Source organism: Eleutherodactylus coqui, chromosome 1 (genome assembly GCF_035609145.1).
Source record: "Eleutherodactylus coqui strain aEleCoq1 chromosome 1, aEleCoq1.hap1, whole genome shotgun sequence".
NCBI classification, from domain to species: Eukaryota; Metazoa; Chordata; class Amphibia; order Anura; family Eleutherodactylidae; genus Eleutherodactylus; species Eleutherodactylus coqui.
The window spans coordinates 434950676-434970781 of record NC_089837.1 but is presented as its reverse complement, the minus strand read 5'-3'; the positions used below and the strand labels follow the sequence as shown (position 1 = coordinate 434970781).

General features: G+C 43.1%; 1 protein-coding gene across 1 annotated transcript in view; it reads right to left on the bottom strand.

Moving 5' to 3' along the window:
- Nucleotides 1–20106, bottom strand: part of RNF17 (ring finger protein 17) — a 188042-nt gene that overhangs the window by 90610 nt on the left and 77326 nt on the right. The window contains exons 16-17 of the mRNA XM_066582149.1: nucleotides 6891–7080; nucleotides 947–1115 (exon numbers count right to left, since the gene is read on the bottom strand). Coding sequence (XP_066438246.1) covers nucleotides 947–1115; nucleotides 6891–7080 — 359 coding nt within the window. The remainder of the gene's footprint in view (nucleotides 1–946; nucleotides 1116–6890; nucleotides 7081–20106) is intronic.

Below are 20106 nucleotides of genomic sequence, written 5' to 3'. Positions count from 1 at the left end.
GATGGCCGCTGCCAGAGGACACACACACAGCCCCTGGGGGCACCTATGAAACTTCTGATTGTAAGTTATGTTTGTCTATATATACTGCTAATGTATCATTTGCTTTTATGCTTGAAAAAGGCCATTTATATGGCTGAAACGCGTTGCAAATAAACTAGTAATATTTCTCACTATCCAGTGGAATACTCTTCCCCAGTGAGCGCTGGGGTCATTTTTTCTTTTCAACTTTCCATCTTTTAGAAAGGAGTTGTACCATACGCACAACCAACCAATAAAGTGCATAATGCATACATACCAATTGTTCCCATCTATAAACATGTAAACTCAATAAATATTGCCAAGTTCTCAACCATAATGTGTAAATAGTAAAGTGCACTGCCAAGCCCCAACGTGCATTTTACAGTCTATTTCCTCAGGAGGATCTGATATATCTAATGTGCATAACCACCCATAGGGTGAGGTGTTCATATTTGGAACAATTCATGATCCCTCAAATCAACTTCTTGTTTAAAAGGTATCTACTGTTATAGAAATAAAAATCACTAGTACTACTTAGCTAAAGTAGAAGTGTTAGCAAAGTCCTAATTCTGACTGGGGAATACTATAGAGGAAGGCCGCCTGCACATGGGTAGATTTGCATTGCGATTCTGTGCAGATTCCACATGCACGGCTGCCATTGAAGTGAACGGAAGCTGTCCAATCTGTGGCCCTTCCGTAATGACATTGCGTCACTCGGCTATGACACGGGAAGAGCAGTGATTTCAATAAAATAAATAAAAATCTGTACTGCGTATGTCCAACAGCTCACAAAAAGACTTCCGCATGTGTAATCTGACCATGTGCCCGGCCAGCGTCTAAAGAATGCTAAAAACTCTTGAATGCATGCAATATAACACAAAGAAAGGACGAGTGTAACATATAAAGGAAAACACAATGTTTTACTCACTGGACGTTGTGGAACAATATCCAAAGAGCAATGAATGGCAAAGGGAGGCATCAACCTTATGCTTTCTTCATCAGCTGAACTCAGTTTTATTAGGATTTTATGCATGTCACGAACTTTTGTTTGATAGACTATCATTGGGTCACTGTAATTGAGAAAGCTGCCTGCAAACCTTGAAAAACAAAATAGACACGTTTTACTGCATTGATAAATCACAATTAAACTCATTACATAAATAGATTTTGTGCAGGGGACAAAAGCTCTTGTACATCTGCTTCACTTACAGATCTGTGGCCAAAACATAAAAATATGAACCTGTGCTTGTCATGTAACTGTAAAATATGGTACTATGGCACAGGTAATGTAATTTGCTGGCAAGCTCTGTGCACTAGAAATGAGAGAGTTAAAAAATACCACATTCTGCAGACACTTATACCTTGTAATTGAGCTCACTGACCTCATTAACAAGTTTTAATTATTTCCTTTAGAGGGAAAACTGGAATGCATTGAAGGAACTTCCTTGTCATGAAGGTACAAGATTATTGGACCTTGCATCCTAAGCATTTCTGTTTATCCCCATACAGATGAGCGCTGTACATGTACAGCATAAGATCTTTGACAGCTGACGACGGGCTGCAATATGCCCTTAACCCTTTAACCCTTTGGGAGCACGTCTGGAAAATCTCCAGGGCTTGCTGCACTGACCATGCAGTTAAACCCTGGAAGATTTCCGTGGACAGCTCTAGTGCTGAAATGTGTAGAGCACTGAGCTGTCATCTGAAATCTTCCGGGGTTTTTACTGCATACTCAGTGCAGCAACTCCCAGAGATTTCCCTGCCATAATACCAACTGTCAAAGTAGTACAGTGACACAGTGACTGTGTCCTGGCCATGGGAGAACTGTGTAATAGCTTTATTAGTTGACAGATAGAGCAGTGCTGAAATGTGCGGGGAACTAGCGCCGTCAGTCAACTAATAAAGGTATTACACGTTTTCCTGCCGGCCAGGACACACAGCCATTGTACACCTTTGCCCACTTGAAATTATCTCAGGGAAATCTTGGGGGCTTGCTATGCTGAGTATGAAGTAAAAACCCCAAATGATTTCAGTGGATAGCTCAGTGCTGAAGACTACCGCTGTCTGTTCAACATAATAAAGTTATTACACTGTTTTCCTGCCGGCCAGGACACACAGTTATTGTGCCACCGCACACATTTGCTACTTCGACTTACCTCAGGAAAGTCTCCGGGGCTTCCTGCGCGGACATGGTAATAAACCTGCCACTGAAGGGGTTAAATGTCGATATCAGTATTGACAGCAACATTTAAATGGTCCAACAGAGGGAGGGGGCTCCCTCTTTCACCTGAATGGCACCTCTGCGAGAAGATCATGGGAGGTACAGACAAAAAAGTATAAGAAGGCACACCGATAAATACCAAAATTAGTAACAAAAGTACAAATAACCAGGTTAGCGCTCCTGAACAATAAACACCAATGGTGCTAGTAATTAGCGTGTGTTGAAAAAATAAAAACACACTTACCCGGTGTATGGCAGGGACCTATGCACAGATCTCTGCCACCACCCGATATCCAGGAAAGCCTGTAAATGATTACTGTTGGTAAATCTCTCAGAATCCCTCAGGGCTAGACTGCGGGAGAGCTCCTGCGGATCCTCCGTCCCCCTGGCCAGGGAGCCGCTAAAGTGTAGTCTTTGTATTTAAAAAATAGGATACCGCGCTCCTAAGGATATACACGTCCCAAACAGCTGTATATTTACTTCCACCTCGTTTATTAGTACTACGCGTTTCGTCCTATAGACTTCCTCATGTACCTGAGGAAGTCTATAGGACGAAACGCGTAGTACTAATAAAAGAGGTGGAAGTAAATATACAGCTGTTTGGGACGTGTATATCCTTAGGAGCGCGGTATCCTATTTTTTAAATACAAAGACTAAAATTAGTAACAAAATTTTCTTACTTCAACATATAAACAGCCATAGACAAATTAAACGTATTTAATCATAAGGGAAAAAAAGAACACAACTACAATAAAAAGAGGGACCCCCCCCCCCCGTCTTTCCCAATATACCATATTCCCCCCCAAAACATATCACTTACAAAATCTCTGAAAAAATGTTAAATATCTGGGCTCATGCACATATTATACACAGATGTACAAAATATTACCCATATGAAAGTACTTGTATCCTAGGGATATACATAAATACACACATACACATGCATACAGTGGTTTGCCCAAGGACTCTTAGTTTGTCGCCACCTTTAATACTCTCCGCGTCAAAGACGTGATGCTTCTTGTTGAAGCACCCAAGTGGAATGTGCCGTGATCCAGAAGGTAGGATCTCTGCTCTTGGCACGGTACGCCTCAGCAATGGTCGATCTCATCCAATGGGCTATGACCACTGTAGAGGCCACAAGTCCAGGTCTCAGGCCACCCAGGATCACAAAAAGTATGTCAGGACGATAGTAGGAAGATGTTTTAGCTAAGTAAATCAACAGGGTACAGACCAAATCCAGTTTGTGCAGAGAGCGTTCTCTCGGAGGAGAGCTGAAGGGCGGAGTGATGGTAGATTTGCACCGGAATCTGGAAGGCCAACACCAGCTTCACTAGGAGGGAGGGTACGGGTCGCAGCACCTTGTTCTGGTGGAGGACCATAAACAGGGGTTTAGCAGACAAGCTGCCAGCTTAGATACCCTGCGAACGGAGTTGTTTGTCAAAAAAGCACCACCTTCCAGGACAGAAGGCAATTTACCACATATGATGGTCATGCCTTCTATATTGCTCTTAATTGTTTAAAATTTAAGGATCGTAATCTGACAGGAGCCGACCAAGAGCCCTGAAATACCTGGTCCACAACCTGCACTCCACAATCTGTCCAACTTGCATCTGTAGTCACTGATACAAAAAGGAGAAAGTATACCCCCTTTCTAACATTTGAAGGCGATTTCCACCAGGCAAGGCATCTCTTAACTTGAAAGGGATTGGTTAAAATTTCCCATGTATGGAAGATGGATTCCCATCCCATGAAGATGGAATCAAATTTTGTAAGGATCTGGAATGGAACTGGGCCCAAGGAGCCAACTGTATACATGATTGCATCGGTCCCAAACTTCTCATTGCTTTCCTTACTGCAACATTCTCTCTCCCTTAGATTACGGTTACAGACCAGATCAGGCTTTCTTCTTCAGGCTACATTCAGATGGACGACCAGGATATTGGTCTGAAAAACTATTCCAGGTATCGCAGTTGTCAACGTGCTAGAGATGTCACCGGTGAATGTTCCCCGGTTTCGTGATCGCCGGTATCCAATGATACCAGCGATCACAAAAAAGTTAAAGTTTTAAAAAAGTAAAGGTTTCAGCTGCCTTCATAGATCTGATCCATGAGGGCAGCTGAAAATACTCACCCCCATCCTCCGTGATGTCCTGGCCTGGTCACTTCTTTCCTCCACTTCACTCCACTCATCCATAATTAACCAAGCGTGTCATTAACAGGGAAGACCATCCTACGGCAGGATCGTAAGCCTCCGGACATCTTGTTCCGTGTGGACTTGGGTTGTTTTACTTCCTCCACCCTCAGTCTCTCTTACGGCTTTAAGTAGTTCCTCTATATCAGTCTATAGAGAAATAGTACTTCTTATCCTCATCTATAAGGCCCTTCTTTCTCTGCCAGCTCTCCATTCGACATCCTGAATAGAAGCTTCAAAATCTCAACTAGATAAGTCCAAAACACGGGGCCTGTTAGCAGGCTTATGCTGGGTTCCTACGGGACGCTTTTACTGTTCTCGCTGTTCTGCAGCAGCAAAAAACCCCCAAGATTTCCGTGGGATAAGAGCAGCGGCACTTCGCACTTTGAAGTGCCTTCGCTGCATGCTTTTCCATTGTGGCCAGCTCTCAAATAAGGGGCGAGGCCGGAACAGGAAAAAAAAAAAAAAAAAAAAAAGGACATACTGCGTCCTGGGAAACCGCGCCGCAGCTTTGCCGCGACGGATCGCCTGCCCCATGTGGACGAGATTTTTGACAAATCTCGCCCACATAGCTGTCTTACCAAGGGATTAGCGGCCGCAGGCGGATTCACCGCAGCGAAATACCGCAGGGAAATTCCACGGCAAATCCGCCGTGTGAACTCAGCCTTAGGAGGACCAGGTTGAGGAGAAAGATTAGCTGCAGAGGCTTGAACCTACGCTAACCATACATCTGATGTCATTTATGAAAGTAGCCTTTTCATCTTTGACTATCTTAGCTGTACAATTCTTATAGTTTCTTCCAGTTATTTTGCACATAAAAGGTCTCAGAGTTTCCTTGTCACCCTGTAAATGACAAGAAGCTATTGTATTGCTATATAACACAACAATGTTTAATAGATGTTGCTCAGGAGGAACACTCATGGTTTGCTGTGTTTCCACGTTGCCTTCACGGGCATCCATGGTACTGCTGAGAAAAGCCAGGCCTTCACGGTTCACCAGTTAGTTATAGGCTAAATGGAGTCTTCCACCTAGTTCCCCGTCAGTAGGGAATTTAAAAATGGCACTGTAGTGTGGGTACACGCTGCTTCTGTATAATGTGACTGCTTGTGCAGCAGTGCTCGCCCACATTCGGACATTCGTGTGCAGTGATGATAGCCACCACAAACACATCACTGAGCGATCTTGCGCCTGAATTTGCGTAACTTAAATCACCTTAACCACTCGCTATTCCACCGTGATCGGGAAAAAAGGATAAGGGATCACACACAGTGTTTTAGTCGCAGAGTACAGGAAAGAATGAGAGCCTCAGTCCCTGATCAAGGAACTGTCATGTCTTTGTCCACTATAGGGACAAGAAGAATACATGAGGTGGGTGGAGAGGGAAAGGCTTTTAAATTCAGTCTTCTTGTCCTTACAGAGGTCAGAGGGCCACCTCCAGTTGTGCTGTCATGATTGGACAATGTGAAAAATAAACGTTAGGATTTTTTGAGACTGGAAAGGGAAAAAAATCAAGATGAAAGCATAAAAACTGCTGCAGCAGGAAGAAGTAGTTTAAGATTCTGTTTGCCCCACGAAACATTAAGCCTCTATCCACATTAGTTGATCAGTGGAGGTCAGACTGCTGGAACTCCCATCGATCTTAAGAAAGGGACCCTTGAACATCCCCTCATTAGCGGCGTATTGTTCGAGATTGCTCCTGTGGTATCGATTTCACTGGGATGTCAATGACAGCCGAGATCAGGCACTTGGCTGAATTACATAGAGTGGCGGTGTGCATGTTGGACTGCTGCTCCATTTCTTCAGGAACTTTTGGGACACCTGTTCTCATGATCGATGGAGATTTCCTGCAGTTAAACCCCCAATGATCAGAAAGCTATCCCCTATCCTGAGAGTTCGGTCCCCTATCTTTATATCTTGGCACAACCCCTTTAACATTCATAAAGATTGTTCGGCTCATACAAAACACCTTGCCCTATAAAAATGCACAGGCTAATAAACAAGGATCCCTAAAGATTAAAAGCAATCTCTATGTTACATGGCACATGCCTCAAAATCCATGAAAGAAACCCTCTGTGTCTACATATGAAATCAGAACCAATACATTTCTATAGTTGCTGTATTATATATTGGTACAGGAGGTTGCCATCTACTGCCACCTGTAATTCAGGATGGTGGGGCACTAAAATTTTCATGAGGTCATATATATTTGAGTATTTGAATTATGTTACAATTTATGATCAATAAAACTGCAAAATTGAGGTGTTTCCATATGTTCCAGGTCACAAAAGTGTCAATGGCAAAAAAATAAATACATTATATTCCCAATTTTTGAAAGTTAATTCAAAAGTACAAATGTAATCCTGACAACTATATTTATCAAGATGCAGCGAAGCACCTTGAACCCGCTTTATTATTGAGCCCATTATGACATTTTTGTCGCATAAAAATAGATAAAACATACCTTGCTGCAACAAAAGTCTCTGAACCACCATAATCAAGTAAGAAGAGTGTTAGATGGGTGAGATCTTCAATTTTATATCTTGTTGGACCACAGGGTTCTAGGATGCATTTACTTTCCAGAGGAATCAATTCAAGAATATTGCCACGGCACCATTTGTTTTGTGTAACACTTTGGAAAGCAATTATTTCCCCTAAAAAAACATACAACAAAACAGTCTTCAGATTATATATTTTATTCATATTACAGAAGCTACTGAAAATCTATTATTGAAACAAATAAATGGTGCAGCAAATCACAATGAGGTAATTATTATGACGGACTTTAACTATCCAGATATAAACAGGGAAGCGGAAACCTGCAGACCTCGTAAAGATAAGAGTTTTCTGTCAATTACTAAAGATAAAACTAACTTACCCAACTCGTACAGGACCTAACTAGTGGATCGGCCATTTTGGAGTTAATATTAACCAACAGACCTGACAGAACAACAGAGGTGCAGGTTGGGGGGGGGGGGGGGGGGCTGCAACTGGGAAATAGGGACCATAATATAATACATTTCAACTTGTCTTTGACAGTTTTATAGGGGAACTACAAAAATAGTAAACTTTAGGAAGGCCAAGTTCGATAAGCTCAAAGATGCCCTAAACCGTATCAACTAGTACAATGTCTGCAGAAACTGTAGGGCAAGTGTCAGAAAAGCTAAAGCTAATAATTAATTGAGGCTTGCAACAGAGGCCAAAAGCAATAAAAAAGGATTTGGTGGGTACGTCAAAAGTAAAAGAAAAGTCAAAGATGCTATTGGATGTATACAAGATGAGAATGGTGAATTGGTTAAGAATGATGTTGAGAAGGCCAAACTTTTAAATTCCTATTTTGTATCAGTTTTCTCTCAGAAAGTAGATGGAACATCAGCTGATCTTCCCTGTTCTATTGGGGGAATAAAAGAATGCAGGCTATCTATAAGTAGAGAGATGGTGAGGGAACACTTAGCTAACTTAAATGAATTCAAGTCTCAAGGTCCAGATGAATTACATCCTAGGATACTAAAGGAAGCGGCGGAGGTAATTGCTGAACCACTCGCCATAATCTTTGAAAATTCCTGGAGAACAGGAGAAGTCCCAGAAGATTGGAAAAGGGCAAATATTGTCCCTATCTTCAAAAAGGGGAAGAAAGTGGATCCAGGAAACTACAGGCCTGTGAGCCTGACTCTATACCGGTAAAGATCTTTGAACAAAATATTAAACAGCATGTATGCAAGTACTTGGATGAAAATGGAGTAATTAACCAGAGCCAGTATGGGTTTGTAACAAACAAGTCATGCCAGACTAATCTAACTTCCTTCTTTTCCTTCTATGACATTATCACTGACTGGGTTAATCAGGGAAATGCGGTGGATATAGTTTTTCTTGACCTTAGTAAAGCATTTGAAAAAAATGACCAAATAGATTCAGAACTGGCTGAGCGATCATACTCAAAGAGTGGTCATAAATGGCTGAACATCCAAGTTGAAGAATGTATCAAGTGGGGTAACACAAGGCTCTGTCCTAGGTCCAGTGTTGTTCAACATTTTTATAGATGATCTGGAGAAAGGAATTGATGGGAAACTGGTCAAATTTGCTGAATCTAGGAGGGATAGCTAACACTAGGGAAGATAGAGAGAGTATTCAAAAAGTTCTAGAAAAGCTTGCACAGTGGGCAGCGACTAACAGAATGCAAAGTCCTACATCTGGGCAAGAAAAATGAAAAAAGAACAATAGAATTGGAGGAATTAAGCTAAGCAGCAGCACATGTGAAAAAGATTTGGGTATACTAATAGAGCATAGACTGAACATGAGTCAACAATGTGATGCAGCAGCCAAAAAGGCAAACAATTCTGGGATGTATTAAGAGAAGCATAGAGTCTAGATCACGTGAGGTCATTATTCCCCTTTACTCTTCCTTAATCAAACCTCATTTGGAATACTGTGTCCAGTTCTGGGCACCCCACTTTAAAAAAGATATAGAAAAACTGGAGCAAGTTCAGAGAAGAGTTACCAAGATGGTAAGCTGTCTGCAAATCATGTCCTATGAAGAACGGTTAAGGGATCTGGGAATGTTTAGCTTGCAAAAAAGAAGGCTGAGAGGATACTAAATAGCGGCCTACAAATATCTGAAGGGCTGTCACATTGCAGAGGGATCAGACCTATTCTCATTTGCACAAGAAAAAACCTGCTACAACCAATGTATGGGATACAAAGAATGAACACAAACCCATGGTTGAAAAGCATCTAAAACAGAATAAAAGACCCATTCTGGGCATTATTTTGGTAAAGTCTGATAACTTAAATATTCAAACAATACCACAACCAGTTCCCTTTACCAACCAAGTACCACAATTACCAAAACAGTAATTCGAAGTGTACCATGTAGTGGATATCAAAATTTTATTGATCAATGTAACTGTGAATAAGGCATCAAAGAGACAATTAAACCCCAATGTGGCATGCAGTAGACCATCCATCTTGCTAGTGCTTCCAATGATTCTGATGGTGACATGTGTACCATACATGGATACAAGTTATAGACAAGATTAGAGCAGATGAATCATCATGGAGATGCACCATCTGTCAGGAGGAGATGCAGACAAAACAGAGGTTAGTATTACATTAAAATAAACACAAAATTAAAATCAAGACAAATCACCACATTGTCGTGTACAACTGACACCCAAGGCCTAATCTCGCCAAATCCAATCATCTATATGTGTCTATATATACATATATATTCTTTATGTCATGTGTCACCAGACATAAATGTCATCCTATTATATACCAATGCCCATGACTTGCAACCAATTGAACAACCGCTGTGTACCTAAGCGTACCATTGTGTGCCTAGGAGGACAATATGATCACACAGCTTAAAGCCACATCCTATAAATGGGCATCTACAAAAAAAGGACCCGGTCAGTACTCAAGATTCAGTCCCCGCGGATGCATATACTGTAGTCTAGATTAAAGATGCACTGGAATTCAAGCTTTTTAAGTCGGCTTTCTCTATCCCCATCCTGTTGGAGTTTAGGGACACCATTGACTACCCGGTCCCGCAGCTGACTGACTGTGTGGCCAGCTTCAAGAAAATGTTTCCCCACTGGAACATCAGAATTCCCAGTTCTGATAGTGCTTTTGTGTTTGGCTATTCGTGCTCTGACTTCCATTGTGGTCTCTCCAAAGTAGTTAAGTCCACAAGGACATGTGATCATATAGATCATGTATGATGAGGAGCAAGAAAACCTATTGTTGATGTAATACGTATATCCAGTGCTTGGATGCCTGAATGTGCTACCCTTTATGAGATTGTTGAAACAGGCGCAACTCATACAAGGGAAGCAGCCATTTCTTGATGGAATAAATGTGCTGTATCCCAGCCTGTGACCTGGATCCTTGATGGTCCTCACCAGCTTATCTCGAAAACTAGGTCCCCTGCGATATGCCATAAGTGGTGGCGTATCGGACATGGGCATTCCAGGAAAACATTGTTTTAGAATTGGCCAGTGTTCCCCTAGAATATAGGAAACCTGACCACTCTGAACACCATACAGTAGATACAAATGGAGTACGATCCTTCTTAGCGATCGTTGGTTTAGGACCCAATAGATCATCACATGGAACCGACTGTGCTTTTGAGCACGTTATTAATAAGATCCAACGGGTATCTCCATTCCAAGAACCTAGTGCACATTTGTTCCAAGCGATTATCTAAAAAAATCATCTACTATACGTTTTATCCAAACCATCTGACTACACGGTAATATTCATAATACTGCGAGGATGATGACTGTCAAACCTAAGCACATTGTTCCGGTCCATCTTTTTTTGGTACAAATCAGTTTTTAACTCACCATCAGAAACCACCACCAGTACAACCAAAAACTGTACCTGGTTATGTGAATAGGTGATGATGAAGTTAAGGTCTGTCAAAATATTGTTAAAGGGGTTGTCTCGCGCCGAAACGGGGTTTTTTTTTTCCCATAGGCCCCCCGTTCGGCGCAGGACAACCCCAAAGGATGTGTTAAAAAAAAGAAAAGGTATTACTTACCTGAATCCCCGCTCTGCGACGTCTTCCTTCTTCTTCCTTCACCAAGATGGCCGCCGGGATCTTCACCCACGATGCACCGCGGGTCTTCTCCCATGGTGCACCGTGGGCTCTGTGCGATCCATTGCCGATTCCAGCCTCCTGACTGGCTGGAATCGGTACACGTGACGGGGCGGAGCTACGAGGACCAGCTCTCCGGCACTAGCGGCCCCATTCACCAGGAAGGAGACCGCACAGCGCAAGCGCGTCTAAAAAAGCAAGAAGACATCAGAATTAGACGGATCCATGGCGACGGGGACGCTAGCAACGGAGCAGGTAAGTGAATAACTTCTGTATGGCTCATATTTAATGCACAATGTACATTACAAAGTGCATTAATATGGCCATACAGAAGTGTATACCCCCACTTGCTGCCGCAAGACAACCCCTTTAAGTTCAACGTGAAATTTCAGCAGTTCGTTCACGGTCCCCTGCCATATAAAAAACACATCATCGATATACCTCCACAAGACCTGGACATGTACCCAGGCTGGGGAGGTAGTGGAGGTATATACATGTTCCTCTTCAATATAGGTCATAAATGCGTTGGCATAGCTAGGACGACGTTGGACCCCATAGCCAGACCGTGTTTCTGGCGATATCATATGCCATCATACAAGCATATGTTTTATGGCAGGATACCCTCCAGGAGGGTCAATGCAAAATTAAGGCAATCATCAGGCATGCCACGGGTCAACAACAAATGTCTCATTGCTTCCAATCCGATGTCATGTCTTATAATGGTGTACAAAGACACAAGATCAAAGGAACCCAATATGATGTCACCAGAAATCGCTTTATTCGTCAATTACGCCAAAAAATCTGAAGTATCCCTAATATAGGATCGAGAGTCACAACTAAGTGGTTGTGAAATCTTGTCAAGAAACCTGGAGGAATTGCTGTACAGTGACCCTCACCCAGATAGGACATCGCGACCAGGTGGATTTTCTAGACCTTTATGGATTTTTGATAATGTGTACAGCACTGGCATGACAGGGAACCTAGGGCAGAGAAAATCACGCAGTTGCAGATCAATATTACCACGTGATAATGCATCTTCCAAGAACAATTTGAGACTAATGCGGTGCTGTTGTAGAGGATTTACAGAAAAGACTTCATATACTTCCGTGTCAGCCAATTGGCTCACAATTTCTTGATGTATTTATGGATACATATAAATACCAACAGCACCGCCTTTGTCCGCTGCCTTAATAGTGATATCATCATCATTACTAAGTCTTTTCAGAGCTCTGTATTCAATTTTAGAAAAATTACAACACACTTCGCTCCTATAGCTTACAGCTCTGAGCTTCTCGATGTCAGAGGATACCAGCCTCTCAAATGTCTCTATAACCGGGTTATTCCCCGAAGGTACAAAGGTGCTCCTATTGCGTAGACCCAACTCTTTAGAGGAAATATCAGCACGCAGCTCAGATACTGGTGGAGAAATGCCTTTCTTATCTCCCTCAGGACCAGAAAAATTCAACTTCAGTTGCACAGTACGGAAAAAGCGTCTACAGTCCAGGTCCAACTGAAAGCAGTTGGGCCTGGAAATAGGGCAATATGATAAACCCCTTGAGAGTAAAGAGACATCAGAGACAGACAATTTAGAGGAGATATTCACCACTGACATATTAGTAGAAACGTCATTACTTATCAGATGTTCCAATGGGACCCCGATCTGGTTTGTATCCCCTGTTCCGGCCTGCCTCGACTTCTTGCGATTCCGGCCACCTCTTCTTGTCCTTCTCTTTTTTTGCAATGTGTCGTGCTGCATTTAGGAGGGCAAGACTCTGGAACATTGCCATCAGTGGAGATATCTCTCGTTGATTTGTCCGTAGAATCCAATGTGCCAGATGTAGGTTGAATCCTCGTGGTCTACGTCGACTATTAAATCTTCTCCTATTGTGGGAGGGGAACGTGGTCTGTGCAGCCACTCTTCCCTTTGGGATCTGCCAGTTGTAAATATGGCCTTTGGCATAGTCATCCAGATCCCTCTGCCACTTAGCACGCTTGGTGGATTCAACTTCTACTTCACTCTCACCAGATCATCCAGTTTCTGTCTGTAATTAGATCACTCCTCTCTGGGCGTTAATGCCTGCACATCATATTCTAGACTTTTGGTTGAATCTGAGCAACTTGCGATCTCCTTGTTCAAATATTCAAGATTTAATAAAATGAGATCAAATACATATTTATTTAGTGATATTAGCGAACTTGGCACAAAATTCACTGTCTCCCATCATAAGTATTGGTCTGACTTGTGATCTCAATCCCCTCAGAATACGTTTTGAGGTAAAATATTCTTTAAGCGTCATGGCGTGTAACGATAATTGTTCAATTGGTTGCAAGTCATGGGCATTGGTATATAATAGGATGACATTTATGTCTGGTGACACATGACATATAGAATATATATGTATATATAGACATATATAGATGATTGGATTTGGCGAGATTAGGCCGTGGGTGTCAGTTGTAAACCACAATGTGATGATTGTCTTGTTTTTAATTTTGTGTTTATTTTAATATAATACTAACCTCTGTTTTGTCTGCATCTCCTCCTGACAGATGGTGCATCTCCATGATGGTTCATCCGCTCTTTAATCTTGTCTATAACTTGTATCTATGTATGGTACACATGTCACCATCAGAATCATTGGAAGCACTAGCAAGATGGATGGTCTACTACATTCCACATTGGGGTTTAATGGTCTCTTTGATGCCTTATTCACAGTTACATTGATCAATAAAAGTTTTGATATCCACTACATGGTACACTTGAAATTACTGTTTTGGTAGAACAACTATGTGGGACTTCGTTGGTAAAGGGCACTGGTTGTGGTATTGTTTGAATATTTAACCCCTTAGTGACCAAGCCTGTTTGCGCCTTAATGACCAGGCCAAATTTTGGAAATCTGACATGTGTACTTTAACATAGAATAGCTTCATAAAGGTTTTCCATATCCAAGTGATTCGGACATTGTTTTTTCGTCACATGGAGTACTTCATTTAGGTGGTGAAAATAGTCCGATATAATTTGTGTATGTTTATTAAAAGTGCCAATATTGGGAAAATTTTGAAAAAAATATCGTTTTTTCACATTTTCAATTGTAATATATCAAATATGTGCAAACATACTGTACAAACTTTTGCTAAGATATATATTTCCATCTCTTTATTCTGAATGCACATTTGAAAAACTTTTGTTTTTTTAACCATTTAGGAGACGTACAAATTTAACATTACTTTTCAGCATTTTGAGGAACACTTTATTTTCTTGCACTAAGCCAAGATAGCAAAGGCTCATAGGTGTCAGAATGATAGCTACCACCACAAATGACCCCATTTTAAAAACTACACCCCTTAATGTATCCACTGAGGGGTGTCATGAGTATTTTGACCCCACAGTTTTTTTTCAGGAATTAATTCAATTTAGAGGAGAAAAAGTAAAATTTCATATTTTTGCAACTATGTCATTTTGAAGACTTTTTTTTCTATAGTTTACATGAAAATGAGGATTTACACCCCAAAATGGATAAGCCTGTTTGTCCTGTGTTCAAAAATATACCCAATGTGGCCCTAATCTTATATCTGAGTGCACAACGGGGCCCAAAATGAAAGGAGTAGTCAGTGTCATTCAGAACAGAAATTTTGCTTTAAGTCCTTTAATGCCCCATAGTCCACTTGTAGAGTTCTTGAGCGCCCAAAACCATGGAAACCCCCACAAATGACCCCATTTTGAAAACTAGACCCCTTAACAAATTTATCTAGGGGTGTACTGCCCATTTTGACCCCACGGTTTTTGAATGAATTCAAGCAAAGCAAAAGGAAAAAATTGTAATTTTCGTTTTTTTGGCAATTCTGTCATTTTAAAAACCGCTTTTTTTGTACAGCATACATATAAATGAAGACTTGCACCCCAAAATGGATACCCCCGTTTGTCCTGTGCTCAGAAACATCCCCATTGTGGCCCTAATCTTCTGTCTGGATGCACAACGGAGCCCAAAATGAAAGGAGTAATCGGTGGCTTTCAGAACATAGATTTTGCTTGAAGACCTTTTAGGCCCCATAGCACACATGTAGAGTTCTTGAGCGCCCAAAACCATGGAAACCCCCACAAATGACCCCATTTTGAAAACTAGACCCCATAACAAATTTATCTAGGGGTGTACTGCCCATTTTGACCCCACGGTTTTTGAATGAATTCAAGCAAAGCAAAAGGAAAAAATTGCGATTTTCGTTTTTTTGGCAATTCTGTCATTTTAAAAACAGCTTTTTTTGTACAGCACACATATAAATGAAGACTTGCACCCCAAAATGGATACCCCTGTTTGTGCTGTTTTCACAAATATACCCATTATGGCCCTAATCTTATGTCCGCATGCACAACGGGTCCCAAAATGAAAGGAGTAATCGGTGGTTTTCAGAACATAGATTTTGCTTGAAGTCCTTTTAGGCCCCATTGCCCACTTGTAGAGTTCTTGAGTGCCCAAAACAATAGGGAACCCCCACAAATGACTCCATTTTGAAAACTAGACCCCTTAACGAATTTATCTAGGGGTGTACTGCGTATTTTGATGCCACAGTTTTTGAATGAATTCAAGTAAAGGAAAAGGAAAAAATTGTGATTTTCATTTTTTTGGCAATTCTGTCACTTTAAAAACAGCTTTTTTTTGATGGGGCGTGGCCAAGCAGCCGAGCTGACCGGCCGCATGTAAGAAGCGCTCCTGCTCTAACCGACAAGCCAACAATCCTGCACCCATCCTGAGGACTCCCAAGCCCGGTACAACATCTCCGGAGGAGAGGGGAAAGAGGCCAGACCGGAAAAACAGACCCTGAAAAACGCGCAGCGGAGGCAGCGCCGACGGGAGACCTGAGAAGCGGACGGCGCCGCCATTACACAGCACGAGGTACCAACCAGCCGGCAAGCCCCGGCCCAACGCTGTCTACAGCAGAAAGAAGGGAGGGAGAGGCCCAGACCACCGGCGGCGCCGCGGAGCACTGCAGCACCCACACGGCAACCGCATTGAGGACACCCTGACGGCGAACACGTGGGGCCGCCGCCGCCATCTTGTGGAAAAAACTATAGGCTGACGAACGACCGCTCGGGACCGGTGTACCCCCCTACCGACACATAGAAAAAGAGGACCGGACACCCGGTAAGGCTCCCGCAGTACCAGCGGCTATAGCGACGCTAGCGGCGGACCCGCGGTGCCGCAACTGACACAGCCGCCGGCAGGCGAACGGGGCCGACGGACCGAACGGCGAAAAGCCAAACAGAGGAGGCGCACAGAGATCCCTGCACAGAGGAGAAAGGCAGCACCAGAGGCGGCAACCAGATAAGTGTGCTGGGGGGAAAGGGCAGCAGACACTGCACTCTATATAAAGCAGAGCCTAGGAACAGAGCCCCCCCTCCCCCACCATACCCAGGGAAGAGGTCACAGAAGCAGCCATAGAATACCCCCCAATAGAGGGGAAGGGAAGCACCAACCTCGCAGAAGACCCCCCCGCAGATGGCGGCAAATGATCACCGCTAATAAGAAGTAACAGACAGATGAGACAGGGGCGAAACACCATACCAACCAGGGATAGCACCATATATACAAGCCCTGTGCCACGTATAACTGATAAAAAAGCCATAAAAAGGACACTTTAATACCTCGCTCCACAAACCAGAGATAAACAACTGAATTCGCCGCCAGATATCCCTGAAAGGGCAGCATGGGGCCTACCAGGCACAACGCAACAGCCGATAAATTGAAAGCGTTCGCCAGAAGCGAAACACGCAAGGACCCAGGCTCCGATCCCACACCATCGGCCCCGGGGGGGCTCATCCCCCCTGACAAAAAACACCAACTTAAGCCCAACGGAGGGGACTGTTCAAACCCTACAACAACTGTCTGAGCAGCTGTTAACCGCAATCCAAACCTCCACGACTACTCTTACCAGTAAAATCGACGAAGTTAAAATGGATGTAAGCCTCCTTAGACAAGACCTCCAAAAATTGAGAGAGTCACAAATACGGAAGACAGAATATCTACACTAGACCACACTGTCTCCCCAATGTCAGCCGCAATAAGAGATCTTACACAGAAAGCTGAATATTGGAGACAAAAAGCGGACGACCTTGAAAATCGTTCGCGACGCAATAATCTGCGCATAGTCGGTTTACCAGAACGAACCGAGGGGCAGAGACCCGAAGAATTCTTAGAGAAATGGCTCCGTGAACTTCTTCCCAATGCTGCCCTATCACAGATTTTCGTTATCGAGCGAGCCCACCGAGTGCCAATGAAGCCGCCCATACCGGGGGCTCCACCTAGACCCCTACTAGCAAGACTACTCAACTCTCGGGACAGAGATATTATCCTGCAAGCTGCCAGAAAAGGAGGACCCCTAAGCCATGATATCTATCTTCCCGGACTTCTCGGCAGACCTCCAAAAGCAAAGAGCGTCATTCTTCAGTATTAAAAGGCAACTTCGAGATATGCAGCTCCCGTACTCCATGGTGTATCCAGCGCGACTGTGAGTGATCGACGGAGAACGTACCCGTTTCTTCACCTCACCATCCGAAGCAGAAGAATGGCTAACCACAAGACGACCAGAAAGACTAACGTATATAAAAAATTTAACCGTTTCCTACCCCCCTTTAGGTGACGGGACTTCCATACCACGTACAAATATGTTGCTTAAATAACGCAATTATATGGTAAACCACTAAACCAAGGACGAAGCGCCCCCTCCGGGCTGCGTCCGGTGTAACACCCCCTTTCCCCTTAACCACCCCCCCGCTTTTCTTCTCCCCCCCCCCCCTCTCTTCCGAAAGGGAGTCCACCTAACTAATATACAACGCGATATGGTCGGCCCATATCACTGTTCTAATAATCCAACAAAACCACAAGTATAGCGAACGTTGAAGCTATGCTAAGTTGGTTACCCAGAGTAATAATTAGCCACAAATACTGACATAGCAAGAAAGTATTCGGTGTCCAAACCCTGTTTGATTGTAAGTTGTAGAAGTTATAAGTTGGTAATATACTACCGCAATGTTTCTAAGCTGTATGCATCGGGTGCTTAATGTTTTCCCTGTAAACGTACTGGAGTGCGATTGCATAATGAGTAACAAAGATGTAATGGGGCGTGGTGGGGGGGTTTCCTGGGGGCCGGGATGCCATAAAAAAACTTCTATCCGGACTCAATTAAAGCACCTTTTCCAATGGCTAAGATAACCTTTGTGTCCTGGAATGTCAGAGGCATGGGATCCCCCAGGAAGCGAGCCACAATAAATTCCTTAATACGCTTCTGGCGACAGCATGTATTGTGCCTACAGGAGACCCACCTCACGCCCGAAACCTCTAAATGCCTGTCAAAGCCATGGGTCCAGTGGTCAGCACATTCATACCACACATCATACTCCAGGGGGGGTGTCTTTACTGATAGAAAGATCACTCAGATGGGAAGTGGAACAATTGAAGAGAGACTCGGAGGGTAGATTTATCTTCGTTAGAGCCAAAATAAATAACGATCCATATGTAATCCTATGCTATTATAACCCACCATCAACGTCAACAGCCCTACAGGCGGAAGGCATACAATTTGCCTCATTCTCACCAGATGCAACGACTATCTGTATGGGAGACATGAATATGGTCATGGACCCGCTCCTGGACAGATTTGGGGGTGGTGCTCGGGGGGCGGGAGACACGGGCCTAGCCTCGATGATCTCGGTGACGGGATGGCTGGATATATGGCGAATATTACACCCACACCAGCGGGAATTCTCCTGCCATGCAGCCCATAATCATGCGTTGAGTCGAATAGACTACATATTTGGATCTCCCTCATTATTCTCCAAAATTGAATCCATAGAATTCCTCCCAAGAGGGGTGTCAGACCACTCGCCAATCTGTATGGCCCTCAAAAATCCGGGCTCCCCTGCTATTAAGAAGCAGCGAATACACCCGTTCTGGCTATCATTGCTCGGCCCAAATGACCGAATAGTAGACCAAATACAAATTTACTACGAAGCACACGAAGCGAACCCCGATAGGATGTTGGTCTGGGAAACTTTCAAACCATACCTTAGGGGATGCTTTAAATCCTCAATCTCCTTCATTTAAAAAACCACAGCAAAGGAAGGAGAACAGTTAGCGGAACAATGTCGGCAGCTAGAAAAGGAATTTATATCCGACCCCTCAAATGTAAAAAGAAACAAATGGCTACAAGCAGGCAGAGTATTTGACACACTTAAAAGAGAAAGCCCAAAGAAAATTATTCTTTACCTGCCAGTCCTCCTTCGAATTGGGTAATCAATCCAGCAAATTACTAGCATATATGGCCCGACAAGAGACCACTTCTCTGGCGATACTGAGGATTAAATCAGCAGAGGGCACAATAATCACAGACCCCAAAGACATATTAGGCAGATTCAAACAATTTTACTCTGACCTATACCAATCCCAGATCAACTACATCCCAGCAGAGCTAGAGACGTACCTAAACAGTATAACATTCCCAGTAATACAAGAAACACATAGATCCCTGCTAGACGACCCCATTACAATAGAGGAGTGTGGTACAAATATAATTGGCTATTTGTAGCCCTCCATTTTGTCCTTCATCCTCCATTTTGTATTTTCCTTTATTCTCCATTCTGTATTTTACATACGAATAGCTATGAACATTCATGTGGACTTCAAACCTGTTTGGTGTAGGAAGCCTTGATGTAACTGTGAAATGTGTATGCGACTTGTTAGTTCTTTGTATAAAATAGAGGTCTAACATATGTATATTGTCTTACTTATACAGAACAATGCTACCTGCTTTTACTACAATTCCATTTGTATCGGTTTGTTTGAGCTCTGTCCATATACATTGTATGGCCAGGAATCTGTTGAGTCTTGTTAATCCTGTGATACCATCAGCATTGTCTAGGGAATTGAGTTGTTGATTCTGAAACTTTGATCAAAGAAAGTGGCTACTTCAGATGAGGGGGGTCTCAGTTTGATAACATCTTGGTTTGCAAAGCTTGGAGAATATGGCCTATGACTCAGCAAGTTATACTAGTATAAAGGACAGGAGAGGGTTTGAGAAGCAGTAGCTG